The sequence below is a fragment of the Barbus barbus genome, assembly GCF_936440315.1.
Source record: "Barbus barbus genome assembly, chromosome: 45".
NCBI classification, from domain to species: domain Eukaryota; kingdom Metazoa; phylum Chordata; class Actinopteri; order Cypriniformes; family Cyprinidae; genus Barbus; species Barbus barbus.
In genome coordinates, this window is record NC_136723.1 from 20,929,867 (window position 1) to 20,948,792 (window position 18,926).

Below are 18,926 nucleotides of genomic sequence, written 5' to 3' on the forward strand. Positions count from 1 at the left end.
CTCTTTTTATTTCAGACAAATATTAAGGGAAAACAGCTGTCTTCAGACTCTTCTTCAGCACCTTAAATCACACAGTCTGACGATAGTGAGCAATGCCTGTGGGACGCTGTGGAACCTCTCTGCTCGGAATGCAAAAGATCAAGAGGCATTATGGGATATGGGAGCAGTCAGCATGCTGAAGAACCTCATTCACTCCAAGCACAAGATGATAGCTATGGGAAGTGCCGCTGCTTTGAGAAACCTCATGGCGAATCGGCCTGCCAAGTATAAGGATGCCAACATCATGTCTCCTGGATCCAGTCTACCGTCTCTGCATGTAAGGAAACAGAAAGCACTAATTGAAGAACTAGATGCACAGCACCTCTCTGAAACCTTCGATAACATTGACAACTTGAGCCCGAAAGCCTCCCATCGGGTCAAGCCAAGACATAAGCATAACGTCTACAGCGATTATGATGGTGTCTGTCGATCAGATGGCTATAACCCCAATGGAGTTGGTGTTCGATCACCTTATATGAACACCCCAGTTCTCTCAAGCCCATCATCGCGAGACAACAGAGGAAATGGAGAAAGCGTCCGCGCTGAGAGGGACCGAAGTCTAGATCGAGAGCGAAGGGGCTTCCATTCTGATGCGGAGGCTGCCAAGCGAATGATGCAGATTCCCACGACTGCAGCTCAAATTGCAGTAGTTATGGAGGAAGTGCAGAGCATGCACTTAAGTATGGATGATAGAACCACAGGATCCACACCAGACCCTCACGCTGTGCAAGACGACATGATCCGACGCCAAACTGCTGTTCATGGTCACCAAAATATGTACAGCTACAGCAAAACTGACCCTTCGGGCAGACCGTGCCCAATGCCCAAACTGGAGTACAGAGCTTCTAATGACAGTCTGAACAGTGTGAACAGCACTGATGGCTATGGAAAGAGAGGTCAAATGAAGCCCTCAGTGGATTCCTATTCAGAAGATGATGAAGGCAAATGCTGTGTCTACAGAAAATATCCTGCAGATCTTGCCCATAAAATACACAATGCGAATCACATGGAAGATGACAATGGAGATCTGGATACACCTATTAACTACAGTTTAAAGTATTCTGATGAACAGCTCAACTCAGGTCGACAAAGCCCAAGCCAGAATGAAAGATGGGCAAGGCCTAAGCTCCTTGATGATGAAATGAAACGGCCAGATCAGAAACCACAGAGATCGCAAAGCCCAGGATACCCCATGTACACTGAAGCCAGCAGTGATGGAGAAGATAAACTAAAAAAGTACCAGCCCCGGTTTGTTCAACAGGACCTGCCTGGATTTAGGTCAAGGGGCTCAAATGAACAAATTAACAGTGGTTCAAGTCATGGACTTAACAAAAAGATCTCTCAGACTATCTGCACTGTTGATGATTATGCCGACGACAAACCAACAAACTACAGCGAGCGTTACTCAGAAGAAGAGCAGCTTGATGAGCAAACTCCAAACTACAGCATGAAATACAAGGAGGATCATCATGTAGAACAGCCTATTGATTACAGTTTGAAGTACTCTGAGGCGTCCTCCAAAAAGGCCATGTTTAGTCATTCAAAGCCATCTTCTAACCAAGGTTCTGTCAAAGACCATTTAAGCCAAGATAGTTCCTCCTCTGTGGCATCTTTAAAGAACCAGGGTAGGCAAAAGCAGCTCCATCCTTCGTCTGCTCAAAGCAGAGCAGGACCAACGAGAGCAGTTCAGAAGAACTCAGCATGCAAGGCTCCCACAATAAATCAAGAAACATTACAGACGTATTGTGTGGAGGACACGCCCATTTGTTTCTCACGTGGTAGCTCTTTATCGTCATTGTCCTCAGAGGAAGATGAAATGGAGAGCTGCAAGCGTAATGTCAACTCGGCCAATAACTACCCAACTCTACCTATATCAGAAAAAGAATCCAGTAGTAACATTGCATCTGACCAACGCACATCTGAGAACCAATCATCAGGCCATTATGTTCGCATCAAGCCTCCACGTCATCACTTGGGACATGGAGATGCTTCCAGACATCACAAAACTGTGGAATTTTCATCAGGTGCCAAGTCACCATCCAAAAGTGGTGCCCAGACACCCAAAAGTCCCCCTGAACATTATGTACAAGAGACTCCACTCATGTTCAGCAGATGCACGTCTGTCAGCTCCCTTGACAGTTTTGAGAGTCATTCCATTGCAAGTTCTGTGCAAAGTGAGCCATGCAGTGGGATGGTAAGTGGGATTATCAGTCCGAGTGATCTGCCTGATAGCCCAGGGCAAACAATGCCGCCAAGTCGCAGCAAGACACCACCACCTCCACCACCACGATCCACGTCAGTGAAACAAAAAGTTACTGTGCCACCCCATTCTGAAAAACGTGATTTGGCTCCAAGACATACAGTTGTAAGTGCTGCTGTACAGAAAGTACAGGTTTTACCAGATAATGATACTCTTTTACATTTTGCCACAGAAAGTACTCCAGATGGCTTCTCTTGTGCTTCGAGTCTTAGTGCACTAAGTTTAGATGAGCCCTTTATTCAGAAAGATGTTGAGCTGAAGATAATGCCCCCAGTTCATGAGGATGACCATTGTAATGAAATAGAGCTTGAGAAAGAAGACATTCAAGAACCCAAGGTACAAGAGAAACCACCATCAACAACTGAACCTGGAAAAGACATCTTGGATGACTCGGATGATGATGATGACATAGAGATTCTAGAGGCTTGTATTAACTCAGCAATGCCAACAAAATCATCAAGAAAACCGAAAAAGCAATCGCCCTCAAGCACCTCTAGAATACCACCACCAATGGCTCGCAAGCCAAGTCAGCTCCCGGTTTATAAATTGTTGCCACCACAGAACCGAGGACAGCAGCAGAAGCATGTTGCCCTCACACACTGTGAGGACATGCCCCGGGTGTACTGTGTGGAGGGAACACCCATTAACTTTTCCACAGCAACGTCTCTCAGTGACCTCACAATTGATTCACCCCCGAATGAGTTGGCGGGTATTGAAAGTTCCGCTCCCCATGTAGAAACATCTGGTCAAAGACGAGACACTCTGCCAGAGGGGAAAAGTGCAGAGGCTAAAGATACAGGTTTATCACCTCCCATGCAGTCTGCCCTGGCTGAGAACGAAGGGGACGATATTCTTGCAGAGTGTATCAATTCGGCAATGCCCAAAGGCAAAATTCACAAGCCATTTAGAGTGCAGAAGATGCCTGAACAGGCTCAGCATCCATCCACCGCCACTGGCAACCTAGTTCAGCAAGACTTGGAAAAGAAAAAGCCAACTTCTCCCGTAAAACCTATGCCACAAAGCAGTGAGTACAGAGCAAGGATGCTCAAACGGCCAGAGGCTCCTAATAGCTTGTCAGAAGCTGCATCATATAAAGATAAAAACAAAGAAACAAAAAAGCAAGAGCCCAAAGTTGTCACACGAGAGTTTGCTGATAAGCCTGCTAATACCGAGGTGAAAACGCGTCCTGGGTTTGCCTTTGATTCTCCGCATCATTACACACCAATTGAGGGCACACCTTATTGCTTCTCTCGCAATGATTCACTGAGTTCGCTTGACTTTGAGGATGATGATCTTGACTTGTCTAAAGAAAAAGCTGAGCTGCGAAAAGATAAAGAGCAAAGAAAAGTTAACCCTTTGAAGTGCAGTGTAGAACAGCCAGTAAACACCAACAGAGTATTGGCATTTCAGACGGCTCCAACAAAACCCCTTCAAAAACCAGGAGGTTTTCCACAAGCACCCAAAGAAAATACAGTTGCAGTGTGCGATGAGAAGCAGAAGTTTTCCATTGAAGACACACCTGTATGTTTTTCAAGAAACTCATCCCTTAGCTCATTAAGTGACATTGACCAAGAAAACAACAACAAAGATTGCTCACACAAAGACGATGCAAATCAGATGGAAGTGCCCAGGCCACGAGTCTCTGGTTATGCACCAAAGGCCTTTCACGTTGAGGACACCCCTGTGTGCTTCTCTAGAAATAGTTCCCTTAGCTCTCTCAGTATTGATTCTGAAGATGACCTTCTCCAAGAATGCATCAGTTCTGCAATGCCAAAGAAAAAGAAACAGCCACCAAGAAGTAAGACTGAGGAAACAGGGGTTAAGGAAGAAAAGAGCATGTTGGCTGATGGAATTTTAGCAGAGGACCCAGATCTTATATTAGATCTCACAGACACACATAGCCCTGTTTCAGAGCAAGCCTTATCACCAGACTCTGAATCATTTGATTGGAAAGCCATTCAAGAGGGTGCCAATTCTATAGTTAGCAGTCTTCATCAGGCTGCAGCGAGTCTCTCCAGACAAGGTTCCTCTGATTCAGACTCTATTCTGTCTCTCAAATCGGGCATTTCCATTGGATCACCCTTCCACCTTCCTTTAAATCAGGAGGACAATAAGCCTGCTACAAATAAAGGCCCAAGAATACTAAAACCTGGTGAGAAAAGCACTTTAGAGTCCAAAAAGAAAGAGGAAGAAACTAAGAGCCTGAAAGGAGGAAAGAAAGTGTACAAAAGTCTAATCACAGGAAAGCCCCGAACCAGTCTTGAAAGCATGTCCTCTCAGCACAGACAAGCTCAAGCTCCTGTGATCTCCAGAGGGAGAACAATGATTCATGTTCCTGGTGTGAGGAGCAGCTCTCCAAGCACCAGTCCGGTACCGAAAAAACCCCCTCCACGTGGCCAAATGTCAAAACCACCATCCCAAGCACCTGGTCCTGGAAACTCTCCAAGAACCATGAAAATCCCAGCATGTTCTGAACCTAGTCCTGCCAGGGATCCAGCATCATCTCAAGGAGGGTCAAGTAAAGGTTCCTCTCGATCTGGGTCTAGAGACTCCACACCTTCTAGACCAGTTCAGCAATCTCTAACAAGGCCCATGCAGTCCCCTGGTCGTGCCTCAGTTTCACCTGGTAGGAATGGTTTGAGCCCATCCAACAAATTATCTCAGCTGCCTCGCACTGCCTCCCCCAGTGCTGCTTCAACAAAATCTTCGGGATCCGGACGCATGGCTTACACTTCTCCAGGGAGGCAACTAGGCCAGCAAACACCAACGAAGCAGAGTGGTTTGCCGAGAAGTACCAGTGGAATTCCTAGAAGTGAATCTGCCTCGAAAAGTCTAAGCCAGTGCGGAGCCTCAGGTCCTTCAAAGAAGGCAGAATTATCCAGAGTGTCATCTACCAAATCCAGTGGGAGTGAGTCTGACCGGTCCGAGAAGCCTGGACTTGTTCGTCAGTCAACATTTATCAAAGAAGCCCCTAGTCCAACATTAAAAAGGAAATTAGAGGAGTCTGCATCTTTCGAGTCCTTGTCTGCTTCATCTACTAGCCAGTCACAGACTCCAGTATCTAGTCCATCCTTACCAGATATGTCACTTAGTCTACCCTACCAGGGAAGTGGTTGGAGAAAATCTCCTCATGGTCAGAACACTGCAGAGAATGGTGATTCTAAGTCACTCCGAAGGCATGACATCTCCCGATCCCATTCAGAAAGCCCTTCCAGGCTCCCAATCAACAGGACGGGGACATGGAAAAGGGAGCACAGCAAACATTCATCATCTCTCCCAAGAGTAGGCACTTGGAAAAGAACCGGCAGCAGCTCTTCCATTCTTTCTGCTTCGTCTGAGTCCAGTGAAAAGGGTAGAAGCGAGGATGAGCGGCAACCCGCTAATCCTCCTCAAAAACCAGGCAAAGAGGGGGGCCTGGAACGCAAAGGAACATGGAGGAAAATGAAAGACAGCGAAAGCTCATATGCACCCTCTATGACCTTAGACTTACCAGATCCAACTGGTGATGCTGCTCATTCATTGGGTGCTGCTATGTCCAAGACAGAAGATGTCTGGGTGAGAATTGAAGACTGTCCCATAAACAATCCAAGGTCTAGTAAATCACCCACAGCAAACACGCCTCCCGTTATCGACAGTCAGTCATGCAAAGGGCTGCCTTGTGACAGGGACTCAAGCGAATCACACTCAAAACAGCCACTAGCAAGTGAGAATGCAGCTATGGGCCACCTGAGTTCAGAAATAAATCTGAATTTACTCCGGAGTAGCGAGTCTCTTGATAAAAAAGTCCCCGATATCAAGCCTGCTCCAAGTAACCCAAACATTGGCTCAGAGGTCCATGAATTCCCAGTTGCTGAACGCACACCGTTTAGCTCAACTAACTCCAGCAAACACAGCTCCCCTAGTGGTGCTCTGGCTGCTAGGGTAAGTCCTTTTAATTACACACCAAGCCCCAGAAAGAGTAGTGCCGATGGCACAACTCCAAGACCATCCCAGATCCCAACACCTGTTACAAGCAATGCAAAAAATAGAGACGCTAAAGGAGACACGACTGAAAGTGGGTCTTACATTGTCACTTCTGTCTAAGTTTGGACTTGCTCATAAACCTTTTTGGCAACAGCCAGAAAACACTCATTACAGACTCTGGCCTTGTTTATAATTTGCTTTGTGTTTTTGTGGAGAAACCTCTGTGGAGGCCACTTTCTTAGAACTTCTTGTTGCACCCTGTATTAAGAAACTTATTCTTGCTGGTTGATTGCTGTTTAAGCTAATGTTGGTTTCAAATCCAGAGAGGCAGCAGTAGGGAGGCGAAGATGTTTGACAATTTGTACTGTACAGATTTGATTATGTATATATTTAATTTAACCACACAACAGATTCCTGTATTTACCTTGACTTGACAAGAATATTGACTAATGGTGGACCATTTGGGATGCTGTTCAACTTCTGGTGGAACTCAATACTAATGCAGTTTCGTTGTTTTTTTTTTTTTTAGAACAAACTGTAAACCTGTATTAATTCAAATGTTAAACTCATTCTTACTGTTGCATATTGTATGTTACATAATGAATTTTCTCCTTGCATGAACCGATTCAGTGGTATAGTATTTCCTAAAGAGAAACATTTCTGTGGACATATGACCTGTACTGATAGCTGTAGTGTAACATTTTACACTTGTGTGTGTGTGTGCTTTTGAAAGCAAGAAATAATCCTCAAAACTGTTGAATGATGTTGACGGTTGAAATAGATTATATTAAAAAAAACAGTTCCATTGCTCTGCTGTTTGTGTATAGTTGTTGCCAGATGAGGCGGGTGTCTTTTCAATGAAACAATAGTCTTGGAAGGACTGAAGTAATGTTTGATAATTAAATTATTCCTGTAGGTTTTGGTGTTGGTACCTTTTTAAAAGCTCATTTGCTTCCCTTTTTATTTAGTACTTAAGCACATAATTAGATTCAACTGTTTTGCCAAAACCATGGTGTAAATAATCACATTTTATTTGAGTTTTTTTTTTTTTTTTTCATGCAATAAAGTGGGCAAATCAATGTTTACAAAATATTTCCAATAAAAAATATTAAATTACTCAAATTGTATCATTTTTGTGACTATGGCCTGATCGTTTATTATAGACCTCTTGTGAATTTTACGCATTTGTTAATCTGGGGGGGGGGGGGGGTCTACGCACCAGGATGAAAGGCCCTTTTCTATTGGCCATCACCAACTACAGACAGGCTTAGCTAATGTTATGTATTTAGGTGGGGGAGCATGAGAAGAGAGAATAATTCAGTTCACTAGTCACTGAATTTAAGATGTTAAATTAGTTAACTTACCCAGTAAAGGAGCGGTTGCTGGCCATTGCTGCTAGAAGCTCGCTCTTCTGTCAGACTGGCGTCAGTGGCGGGAAAGCGTAGTGGGCGTGGTCAACCTGTCACTTCAATCGAGAGTGGCCAATAGAAAAGGGCCTTTCATCCTGGTGCATAGAGACCGCCCACTGACACACAGCTTCACTCGCAAGCAAAACTTTTCAACTCGCAAACAAACGTTTTAGACCCGCAAAAAAAGAAGGCAGGAAAGAGAGCAACATTTGTGGATTAGTGATGAAAAGTTTTTGAAGTGCACAAAGAAAAATATATTTTTTTTTAAGATTTACACGCACTGCAAATTATTTTGTTTTCAATTACTTTAATTTTGAACCTTAAGAAGACTTTTTTTGCAAACTTTTATTTTTTAATTACAAAATAATTAGTTTTGCTCTCAAATACAGAATTTTTGTTTGAATAATAAAGACACAAAAATAATTCCATACTCGTTAGCGCTAGCATTCTGCCCGATTCAAATCAGACAGAGATTAAATAGTGCGGTAAGACCACATTTATTTGAAGATTTTATCACCTGGTTGCTGGGGAATGTAGCGATCTGGTATCTATCTTTTATTTTAGTAATAAAAATCGCGGGGAAGCCTCTCTTTCTCTCTCTCTGTCCGTGTGTGTGTGCAGCGCATTAATATGGAACGGTGATTAAACTGACCTGGAACTATCTGTGCAGTTAAACGAATTTAATCAACACCTGCCAGCCAATCAGAATTGAGTATTCAGACAGACCATGGAATAAAGTACATTTAGTACACAGTTCATTTGAGCGCTGTATGGTGGTGACAGCCTTTTTTCACAGCAATGATAAGCAGGCAAATAAGCACCGGTCATGTTACTTTTGCACTTGTACCAAGTAAAACAAAGCTTCTTTATGCTTCTCCAGTTGTGGTCTCACAGAATGTGAGAGATTGCATGATTCAAAGTTTTCTTAGAAAGAATTCCTTCAGTTTGTGCTACAAGAACAGCATTCTAGACTGAATACTGAAAATTATATTTTGTACAAAAGTAAATGTATTCATGCAATCACCCTAAAAGTTCTTTGTAGTGTTTTCATCAGATCAGTAGGACTTCCTCTTATTTCCTGTGGTTTCGCCTTGAAGTGGCAAACGGGGTAAGTATCGCCAGTTAGTACAGAGCAGCTGGTGAGGTGAGTACAAGACATTTATATCCGACCTGTAAACCTCAAGTGCGATTCAAACCATGTGAACATTAACTTACGTAACTGCATAGCAGATAAATTTAAATATTAAATTAAATTTTAAAAAAGTATAGTTTAAGAATATTGCATTTTGATGCTTATTTTCCTCATAAAAAGGATAAAGGCATCTGCCAAATTAATTGAATGACACTGATAGTACTGTATTTACAGGATAAACAGAGTGCTTTGGAGAGCAGCAACTCGAGCAAAATGAACCAGACGTTTACAGACGATTACTTCAATGAATCCTCAAGTGGATATGACTGTCCATGGTGTTTTAATGAAAGTGAGATAGATCCTGTGTCTCCAGAGGTGAAAGAGTCCATGAGGACACTTTCTCTGGTCGTCTACTGCCTGACGTTTCTCCTCGGAGTTCCTGGAAACATGTTTGTTGTGTACATCGCTGGAATGAAGATGAAGAGGTCTGTTAATACAATATGGTTTCTCAATCTAGCAACTGCAGACCTCCTGTGCTGCCTTTCCATACCGTTCAGTGTGGCGGAGATCATCCTTGAGCATCACTGGCCGTATGGATCCGTCATGTGCAAGATTCTCCCCTCTGTTATTGTCATCAACATGTTTGCCAGCGTTTTCACACTGAACTTGATTAGTCTGGATCGGTTTGCTCTGGTCATCACACCGGTTTGGGCTCAAAATCATCGTAATTTGTTGCTTGCGCGACTGTCCTGTGCAGCGGCCTGGGTCTTGGCTTTGGCGCTCAGTTTGCCCTTTATGTCATTAAGACAAACTTACACTAATGAGGAGTTTAACATCACACTTTGCACTTTTCATGCTGATGAAGAAGGTGATTCCAACCGTGCAACATCCGGAAGGTTAAGCGTCATCAGATTTGCGTTTGGTTTTTTGGTTCCTCTCATATGCATCACAACATGCTATGGATTCATCGCATGCAAGTTAGGCAGGAGTCATTTTCGCTCTGGACGAGCGTTTCGCATCATGTTAGCTGTGATCGTGGCCTTTTTTCTCTGCTGGTTGCCGTATCACATAGTAGATTTGATAGTCATGTATGGAGATAAATCAAGTTTCTCTGTGGCTTTCGTAGTGGATCAGTGGGCCGTTTCCTTGGCGTATGTCAACAGCTGTCTGAACCCTATTCTGTATGTTTTCATGGGGCAGGATTTCAAAAGTAAGGTTAAACTTTCTCTAAGACGTGTTTTTGAAAGAGCTTTCTCTGAGGAGGGAACACAAGCTTCACGATCCACACAGTCACAACATATCCACTCAGTGTAGTGAAGATATCAACTCATTTATACTGAGTTCAGGTCATTTTTCTATACCAAACCTATGCACTTATACACACAAGACTTGTTCCACTTGCTTTAATATTTTATTTTATTTTGCATTATTCTCAGAGTAATTTTCTAGTCCAAATTCTCTTGTGAACTGAATCTTGACAGAAATATTTATTTTAAAAACTGAAACTTAAGATATGCAAATCAGCTTACTTTAGCACTTTTCAATAGGAAGTGTCCATTCTGGTTTCTTCATTGTCAGGAAGTTTTGAAACTAAAATGATCTGTTCTAAAACTTCTGCAGTAAAACATAGATATGATGTTGTTTTATGTTACCATAAGTCATTCCTAAGCATTAAGCAATGCTCATTTTGTTGTTGCATTTTGTACCGATTTTTATTAGAATTAACAGGGGTTTTGTGAACTAGTTCATGACAAAGCAGTTTCTTGTGCACCGAAAGCTCAAAAGCAGATTGCAGTCTTTAATACTGATGCTATTTTTAGGCAGATGCTGTATGTTTTAAGGAAGTTAATGGTGTGTCTTTTAATGGGATGTGGTCTTCAGGCCAAAATAAAATGTACATGAATATATTATGTATATATATATATTATATAATACATGAATAAAATAGACTACATACTGTACTGCTAAGAATAGCTATTAATGCTATATGTTGCTGAGTGTGTTTAATGTCAATTTTAATATTTTACTGTTTGACATTTTCTTAAATAATTTTATAGTTTTGCTATAATATTGTTTTCATTTTACTGTTGTTTCATGATCATTAAAAATTGTAAATGACATTTAATTTGGACAAAAAATGTATTCAGTAATATATTTGGGCTTTATGGAATACTTGATTTTGATTAGTCTGTGGTGTCATTCTTTGGTCAAATATTTAACAAGGCCAAACTGTATACTATAACTGATTATTGTCTCAGTCAAATGTTTTATTTTCCTACACAGCCTTTCAAATGTCTCTCATATATCACTCCACACTCTCTGTTCCCACATAATAAAACTATTAAACCCAAATCATATTTTATGTCATTTCATTTTGTTAGTTTATTTGTAAGCAGAGTTATCATTTTGGTATTTGGTGAAAATGACAGATTGACTTTACATCGTCTCTCATTTCTTAAATAAAAGGCCTACTTTCACTTTAAAGTCTGTTGTTTAATATGGAACCTAGTTTCTTTTACAATAAAGTGAAGCTTGAATTGAGCTTAAATGATCCTTGTGAAAATTAACCATGGTTTTTGTTGATTGATTGCCATTTGTATAACGACAGTACCATGGTTAAACTATGGTTGTTGTAGGAAATGCATTAATTTGTGGTTACCATGCGGTTTAACTACAACAAATGTCATTTGGGTTTTATTTGTAGTAAAACTAGTTAATTTCCGTAAGGGAAAATCTGAATTATTCTTTTTTTTCCCCTTTTTTTTTTCCCTCTGCGCATATAGGTAACCTAATTTATTGTTGTTGTTAATTATGTCATTTATTTATTTTGTGCCTCACCTAAGGAATTCGCGCCATTCCTGTTAAGCGTAAAAGCAAAATTGTGAAAGACTTTGACACGGCGTTTACGAGTAAATGCACAAAAGTCGTGAAAACAGTCTTACGTTGACTAATTATCTGTTTTACAAAACAAAAAGAACTCCATATGACGACATTTTGGATTTAGAGCTTTGAATTTCACCATTCACCAAACGATAAGTAGCCTAGTTTTCGTCACTTCATTCGACATGTGACCTTAAAAGATCAGAAGTTGAAAAATAAGCAGTTCGTTTTTAGAATGCGTGTTTTGCTGACTCTGTTTTAGAAGAAATCCACTTTAAACATGTTCCTCTTTTTGCTACATAGGAGGGTGTCACTGCGCTCTCAGCAGTAATAGTTTAGTTGATTCACAATGTGTTATAATAAACCTGCAACTGGTCACCATTTCTTTTAAATTCACTGTAATCACAATTTTTCAGTCTCTAGTTCATTTAAATGGTCCTGCAGTGTAAAAGCACCAGCTTTTCAGTTAAGCTAATATGAGCTCATAAATGCATAATATAGGCTATATAAAGGATTTAATAAAATTGTGTTAGATTAGGGTGACCATACGTGCAATTTTTCCCGGACGCGTCCTGGCCAGGATTTCTATATTGCTTTGATTCAGAGTAGCCTACCTCAAGAGCGTTCGAATAACAAGGAACTGATGTCACACATTTATGTCCCAAAGGTAAGTGTGCACACTTCGAAGTGCACAGACTTGGAAGGCCATGCCGCCGAAGTGCACGAAGGACCAGTGGTGGATCCTGGAGAAGTGGGTATACGCTTAATTTATGCCCCAATTTTTCTTATTATTTTTTTAAACGGCCCGGCAAAGTATGAACGACCTGTGTCAAGTGACATATGTAAAACTTGCATATTTAGTTCACTCCAAAATGGTCCAGTAATATTTGCACACTGTCACTTAACTTCTGCTGCTTGAGTAAGGAATAAGGATCATAATGAATAATATTATCCACAGAAGGAGTGGATTTTGCAATAAATAATTAAAATAAATAAATATATAAATAGACTGAAACAACTGACATTTTGTCAGAACCTCTAGTAAATTACATGCTATTTTTGTCAGCAGATCACAGAGGTAAGTGCAATACAATCAACAGGTTTATTGAGTAGTACCAGAGGGGAATGAGATGAGCAGAATGTCCAGGTAAGCAGGCGGGGAATTGGGAATGTCTCTAGGGGCTTATCTGAGTGTGAATGTCCTTTTTCCTTTTCCAGGGGATCCGGAGGTAACGGTGGAGACGGTGGAGGACAGAGATAGGAACACAACACTGGAGCAACTGGTAAGTAGACAAAAGGTAAGTGTGTCAGGTTAGTCAACATGGAACGTTTGAGACCAGACCGTTTCTCAATATGCATACTTGTCTGTACTTGTGTTCTTGTGGACTTGTGAAACGTCATCAGTCGCTGCCCAAGTACTGTTCCAATTCAAAGTTCACATCTAGCCAAGTCCAGTTCAAATCCCCGGATGTGTTCTTGATCCGCCCCTTTTACCGAGGATGCATCGAGAGGTGACTTGTGCGGACTTGATACGGGCCATAACCCAGAATTCAGTTCGTCCTCCCGTCCTCGAGAGTTCGTTCTTCTGAGTCGAACTTGGCAAGTCCAAACTCGAAAGGACGGAAGTCCAGACTCTGCGAACTTGGGGTGCTTCTCAATTCTTATTTGTGCATCCTCGTTTCCTTTCCTTGCGTCCTTTCCTCGCATCTTAGCTCCACCCCTTCAGGATACGAGGGAAGGATGCACATAAAAGACGCGAGGATGGAGGAATTGAATCAAGTGAAATGATATATCCTCGCTCCCTTTAGCATCACTTTAGAGCGTCATCAGCTGCGCAAAATGGATCTGCCCTTATGTTGTTAAAGTTTGTTTTTTAAGACTTTCAAAATAAACAGTAATAAAGCAAGATGCCCTGTTGAAATATATGACATGTATGGTTTATTTAAATTGCAAAGGTAAAATATAAATTAAAAATTATTACAACAGATGAGAAGGGGGAGGAGAATTTACACGTGAATTTTCGATGAAAAAGACTTCCGCATAGGATACACCTGTGTATCCTCGCTCATAGCTCCTTTGGAAGGCTCCTCACTCCTCGTTCCTCGCCTCCTCACGGTGCAATTAGAGAATTGAGATGTCCTTCAAGATGGCTAAGCTCGATCGGTTTCCGGGTCATAGGATGGAGGACGGAGGAGTGAGGAAGCGAGGAGGGATATTGAGAAGCACCCAAGGTATTGAGAAACAGCCAAGTGAGTGAACGGGAGGAGTGCAGGGATTTAGTGCTGCTGCTAGGCACTGCATTATTCAGAATCAGTTTTTTTTTTTTTTTATTACCTCGAGATCAAGTTCAAGTTCAAGTTCAAGTTGAGCTTTATTGTCATTCCGCTACATGTGGGGACATGCAGTGGAACGAAATGTCGTGTCTCGCAGGACCACGGTGCTACATAAATACAGACATTACAACAATGAAGTAAGAAAAAACACTATAAACCTATACACTACTAACAGATTTAACTATAAGTATACTATATATAAGTATTTACCCTATACAAACTAAAAGGATAAAAAATACAACTATACGAATGCTTCACATAAATATTACCCTATACAAACTAAAAAATAGAAGATAAAAAATACAAACTATACGAATGCTTCACAAATACTGTACATGTGCAAAGAGAGACATTTGAGTCAGCAGCTGGTTGGGGAACAGAGCAGGATGATTTGTAGTGCATGAGCATGTAAACATACATATATTGCTGAGTTTTTTGTGAGATTGTGCACACGCAGCAGTGTGTGTGAGTGTCCATAGTGCACATAGTGTAAAGTGTAAGTGTCCATAGTGCACATAGTGTAGAGTGTGAGTGTCCATAGTGTAAAGTGTCCATAGTGTAAAGTGTCCATAGTGCACATAGAGGAGAGTGTCCATGGTGTAAAGAAAAATAAGAATAAAATAAATTAAAAGAAAATAATTAAAGTTCCATAGAGTTTTTCTTTGGTGTGGTAAGGTTTGGGGTGGGGGGGTGGTCCATGTTCAGGAGGTAGGGGTTTGCATGGGGTTTCAGAGGGGGGCGGGGTGGTTTGAGTTCAGGGCTCTCACAGCCTGGGGGAAAAAGCTGTTGAGCAGTCTGGCGGAGCGGGCTCTGATGCTCCGGTACCGTCTTCCTGATGGTAGGAGCTGGAAGAGACTGTGGGAGGGATGGGTGGAGTCCTTCACGATGCTGTTGGTTTTGCTGGAGCATCGTGTAAGGAAGATGTCCAGGATGGAGGGGAGAGGGGCACCGATGATCTTTGCAGCTGTGTTCACTGTCCGCTGGAGGGTCTTGCGGTCAGCAGCACTGCAGTTCCCGTACCAGACAGTGATGCAGCTGGTCAGCACACTCTCAATGGTGCCTCTGTAGAATGTGGTGAGGATGGGTGGAGGGAGACTTGCTCTTTTCAGCCGGCGGAGAAAGTGTAGGCGCTGTTGTGCCTTTTTGGAGAGTGACATGGTGTTGGTGGTCCAGGTGAGATCCTCTGTGATGTGCACCCCCAGGAATTTAGTGCTGCTGACTCTCTCCACAGTCGAGCTGTCGATGGTCAGTGGGGGGTGGTCAACGGAGTTTCTCCTGAAGTCCATCACAACCTCCTTTGTCTTCTCCACATTGAGGGACAGATTGTTAGTGCCACACCATTCAGCCAGCTGTGCCACTTCCTCTCTGTAGTGCGTTTCATCGTTGTTACTGATGAGACCTACCACTGTTGTGTCATCAGCAAACTTGATGATGTGGTTGGAGCTGAACTTGGCAGTGCAGTCGTGGGTCAGCAGTGTGAAGAGCAGCGGGCTGAGCACACAGCCTTGTGGGGCACCTGTGCTCAGTGTTGTAGTGCTCGAGGTGTTGTTGCCGACACGGACTGACTGAGGTCTTCCAGTTAGAAAGTCCAGGATCCAGTTACAGAGGGAATTGTTAAGGCCCAGCAGGTTTAGCTTATTTATGAGCTGTTGTGGGATTATTGTGTTGAATGCCGAGCTGAAGTCAATGAACAGCATTCTAACATAGGAGTCTTTATTTTCTAGGTGGGTAAGAGCCAGGTGGAGGGTGGAGGAAATTGCATCGTCCGTAGAGCGGTTTGGACGGTATGCAAACTGGAGCGGGTCGAGTGTGTTGGGGAGGCTGGTTTTGATGTTATGCATGACTAGCCTCTCAAAGCACTTCATCATGATTGGAGTCAGTGCTATGGGACGGTAGTCATTGAGACAGGACACAGGTGATTTCTTTGGTACCGGTATGATTGTTGTGGATTTGAAACACGTGGGGACGACTGCCTGACTCAGCGAGGTGTTGAAGATATCTGTTAGGACATCTGTCAGCTGTGCAGCACAGTCTCTCAGAACACGGCCAGGTATGTTGTCAGGACCCGCAGCCTTACGTGGGTTGATCCTAGATAGGGTCTTCCTTACGTCGGCTGGAGACAGACAGAGCGCCCGGTCGTTGGGAGGTGTGGGCAGTTTTTGTGCAGGTGTGTCATTCTGCATTTCAAACCGTGAATAAAAGTGGTTGAGTGCATCGGGGAGGGATGTGTCCTCATCACAGGCCTGTGGCGGGGGCTTGTAGTCTGTGATGGTCTGAATGGCTTGCCACAGGCTCCGTGTGTCTCTGCTGTCTGTGAAGTGGTTGTTGATTTTTTGGGCATATGACCGTTTTGCTTTTTTGATGCCACAGGACAGATTGGCTCTTGCTGTTTTGAGGGCTGCTTTATCTCCTGATCTGAATGCTTCATCTCTGGTCTTTAGCAGCCCACGAACCTCTGCTGTCATCCATGGCTTCTGGTTTGCACGTGTGGTGATGGTCTTGGTGACTGTCACATCATCAGTGCACTTTTTGATGTAAGCAGTCACAGTTTCAGTGTACTCATTCAGGTCTGTGTGGTTGTTGTAGGTGGCTGCCTCTTTAAACATATTCCAGTCTGTGTCCTGGAAGCAGTCCTGCAGTGCTGAGGTGGCATTGTCTGGCCATACTGTGATCTGCTTTTCAACCGGTTTGGTGAGTTTGAGAAGTGGTCTATATGCTGGGATTAACATAACAGTGATGTGGTCTGAGTACCCGAGGTGGGGGCGGGGTTCAGCCTTGTAAGCGTTCTTAACTGTTGTGTAAACAAAGTCCAGTGTGTTGTTTCCCCTTGTTGCAAAGTTCACATGTTGGTAGAACTTTGGCAAAACTGTCTTTAAGTTTGCGTGGTTGAAGTCACCGGCTATGATGAAAAAGGCGTCGGGGTTTTTTGTTTGTTGTTCACTGATGGCGCTGTACAGTTCACGAAGCGCGTCCTTAGCGTTTGCACACGGGGGGATGTAAACCGCAACGATAACAATGGCCGTGAACTCCCGCGGCAGGTAGAACGGTCGACACTTCACAACCATAAACTCCACCAGCGATGAACAGTGTTTTGATAATACCGCAGCATTGTTACACCAGTCTTTGTTGATATAAACACACAAGCCACCTCCGCGTGTCTTACCAGACAGTGATGAATCTCTGTCCGCTCGGAAGTGGGATAGCCCGTGCAGTTGAATGGCGGAGTCCGGGATGTTGTCGTTTAGCCATGTTTCGGTGAAAACAAACACGCAACAGTCCCTTGCCTCATGCTGTGTAGATCGACCGAGTTGAATTAAGTCCAGTTTGTTTTCCAGAGAGCGGACGTTTGAGAGCATGAGTGTTGGAAGAGCCGGTCTTGAGGGGTTAGCTCTTAGCCTAGCTCGTATACCTCCGCGCTTACCGCGCTTCCGTCCTCTCTCACACCGCTTGCGACGCTGCCTTGTGCGGGTAGCGTCAGTAGGCGAGGCCGCGGTCTCGAGGTCCGGCTCCAGCAGTAAACAAAGGCCTCGTAGCTTCTCAGTAGCCGCCGGCGAGAGTTGGTGTACGTAAGCGTTGCTGATATCCAAAAGACTTTGGCGATCATAGATGAATTCTGGGGTGATTTCCTTAAGAGTTAGCGGTAAACTGACACTATTTGGAGACGAACAGACGACATTAAACGACATAAAAGCACCGTCTTTGGGACCCGGAGCAGCCGCAGCGATCGATCGCGCCGCCATCTTCCTTCCTTGGAGTGGACTTGAAAGAGATGACTTGAAAAATACACAAACCATATATTGTCGCAATAGTTTGTTTAATGTCTTCACGTTTCTTTTTATTCAGCTTAGCTACAGTAGAGGTAGCTTTGGCTACAGCTACAGTGATAGCTGGATTCTTGCACGTCGTGACTCGTAAGTACTTCTATGAGGCAGTTTCGGACTTTCTGCGCGAGAGTGCCATCCGGCTTCGAGTATAAATGAAACACGGTGTTTACGTCCGATACATCTTATTTTTAAACAGATGAAATATTTTGGAAGTGAATTCTGTAAGGTGAATATGAATTATTTAATTTTTAATTATGAAAATGTGTGTGAAATATTTAGAATTGAAATATTCACAGCTTAAATAAACAGCTGTTCAATTTCAGGACTTAAAAATGCAAGCCCCGGAAATACAAGGCATTAAAATGCAAGCACTGTTAATTGCAATGCATCTTTTTTTTTCGATTTGTGGAACAAAGACACGCACGTTTAGAGGAATTACTAAGAAAACTGACCGCTGCAACAAAACAACTTCCTCCTGTTCATCATGACAGGAAAGTGACCAGGAGACACTTGCTGTAAATGTAAATGAACGTTACATCAGTAGTTATATATTAAGACACACACATGAACCGGCAATAATTAAAACCAGCATTTACTAAGAAATTTTGTAACAAGAAGTTCCTATTTTTCCTTTTTTTTCCAGGAGAAAATCAATTCTCAATCAAAACTCATCAGTTAAATGACAGATGACTTAAAGGTTTGCAAGCCAAATGCATTATCATAAATACAAATGTAAATAAAATGAATGGGAAAATGTTCTCTTAAAACACTTTCTATACTATGAAATGCTATAAAACTGACCATGGTCACTTCTGCTCGCCTTTTGTATGATGAGTAGTTTATTCATATTCTTATTATAGAGCTTGACAAGGCCAATAAAAGTCTAAAATACTGAGAACTTGCACGTGTTTGACTCGTGTGGTGCAAAGGATTTATGACATCATGTCTCATATGATGGCAAGAAGAGCAAACTATTATTCTTAAAGAGGGAAATGTCGAACAGAAAGAGTGAGCAACCATGACAAATTATGAATATTGTCTTTCTCAGAAAATCCCACAGTAAATGTGTGATATTTAACTTTTATT

The 18,926-nt window shown here is 42.6% G+C and overlaps 2 protein-coding genes across 2 annotated transcripts in view; both read left to right on the forward strand.

Annotated features, from left to right (window-relative positions):
• Positions 1 to 7,375, forward strand: part of LOC306864205 (adenomatous polyposis coli protein-like) — a 42,545-nt gene extending 35,170 nt beyond the window's left edge. Inside the window, exon 17 of the mRNA XM_079408030.1 lies at positions 16 to 7,375. Within this exon, the coding sequence (XP_079264156.1) occupies positions 16 to 6,382 (6,367 nt within the window). The 3' untranslated portion in view covers positions 6,383 to 7,375. The remainder of the gene's footprint in view (positions 1 to 15) is intronic.
• A 1,667-nt stretch (positions 7,376 to 9,042) lies between these two features.
• LOC306864119 (C3a anaphylatoxin chemotactic receptor-like) lies at positions 9,043 to 11,126 on the forward strand. The gene has a single exon (XM_079407837.1). The coding sequence runs from the start codon at positions 9,077 to 9,079 to the stop codon at positions 10,115 to 10,117; it is 1,041 nt and encodes a 346-aa protein (XP_079263963.1). The 5' UTR covers positions 9,043 to 9,076; the 3' UTR covers positions 10,118 to 11,126.
• Positions 11,127 to 18,926: the final 7,800 nt, after the last annotated feature.

What these genes read in the sequence shown, in the direction of transcription:
- LOC306864119 (XM_079407837.1), top strand. Translation starts at nt 9,077, where the DNA reads ATGAACCAGACGTTTACAGACGATTACTTCAATGAATCCTCAAGTGGA.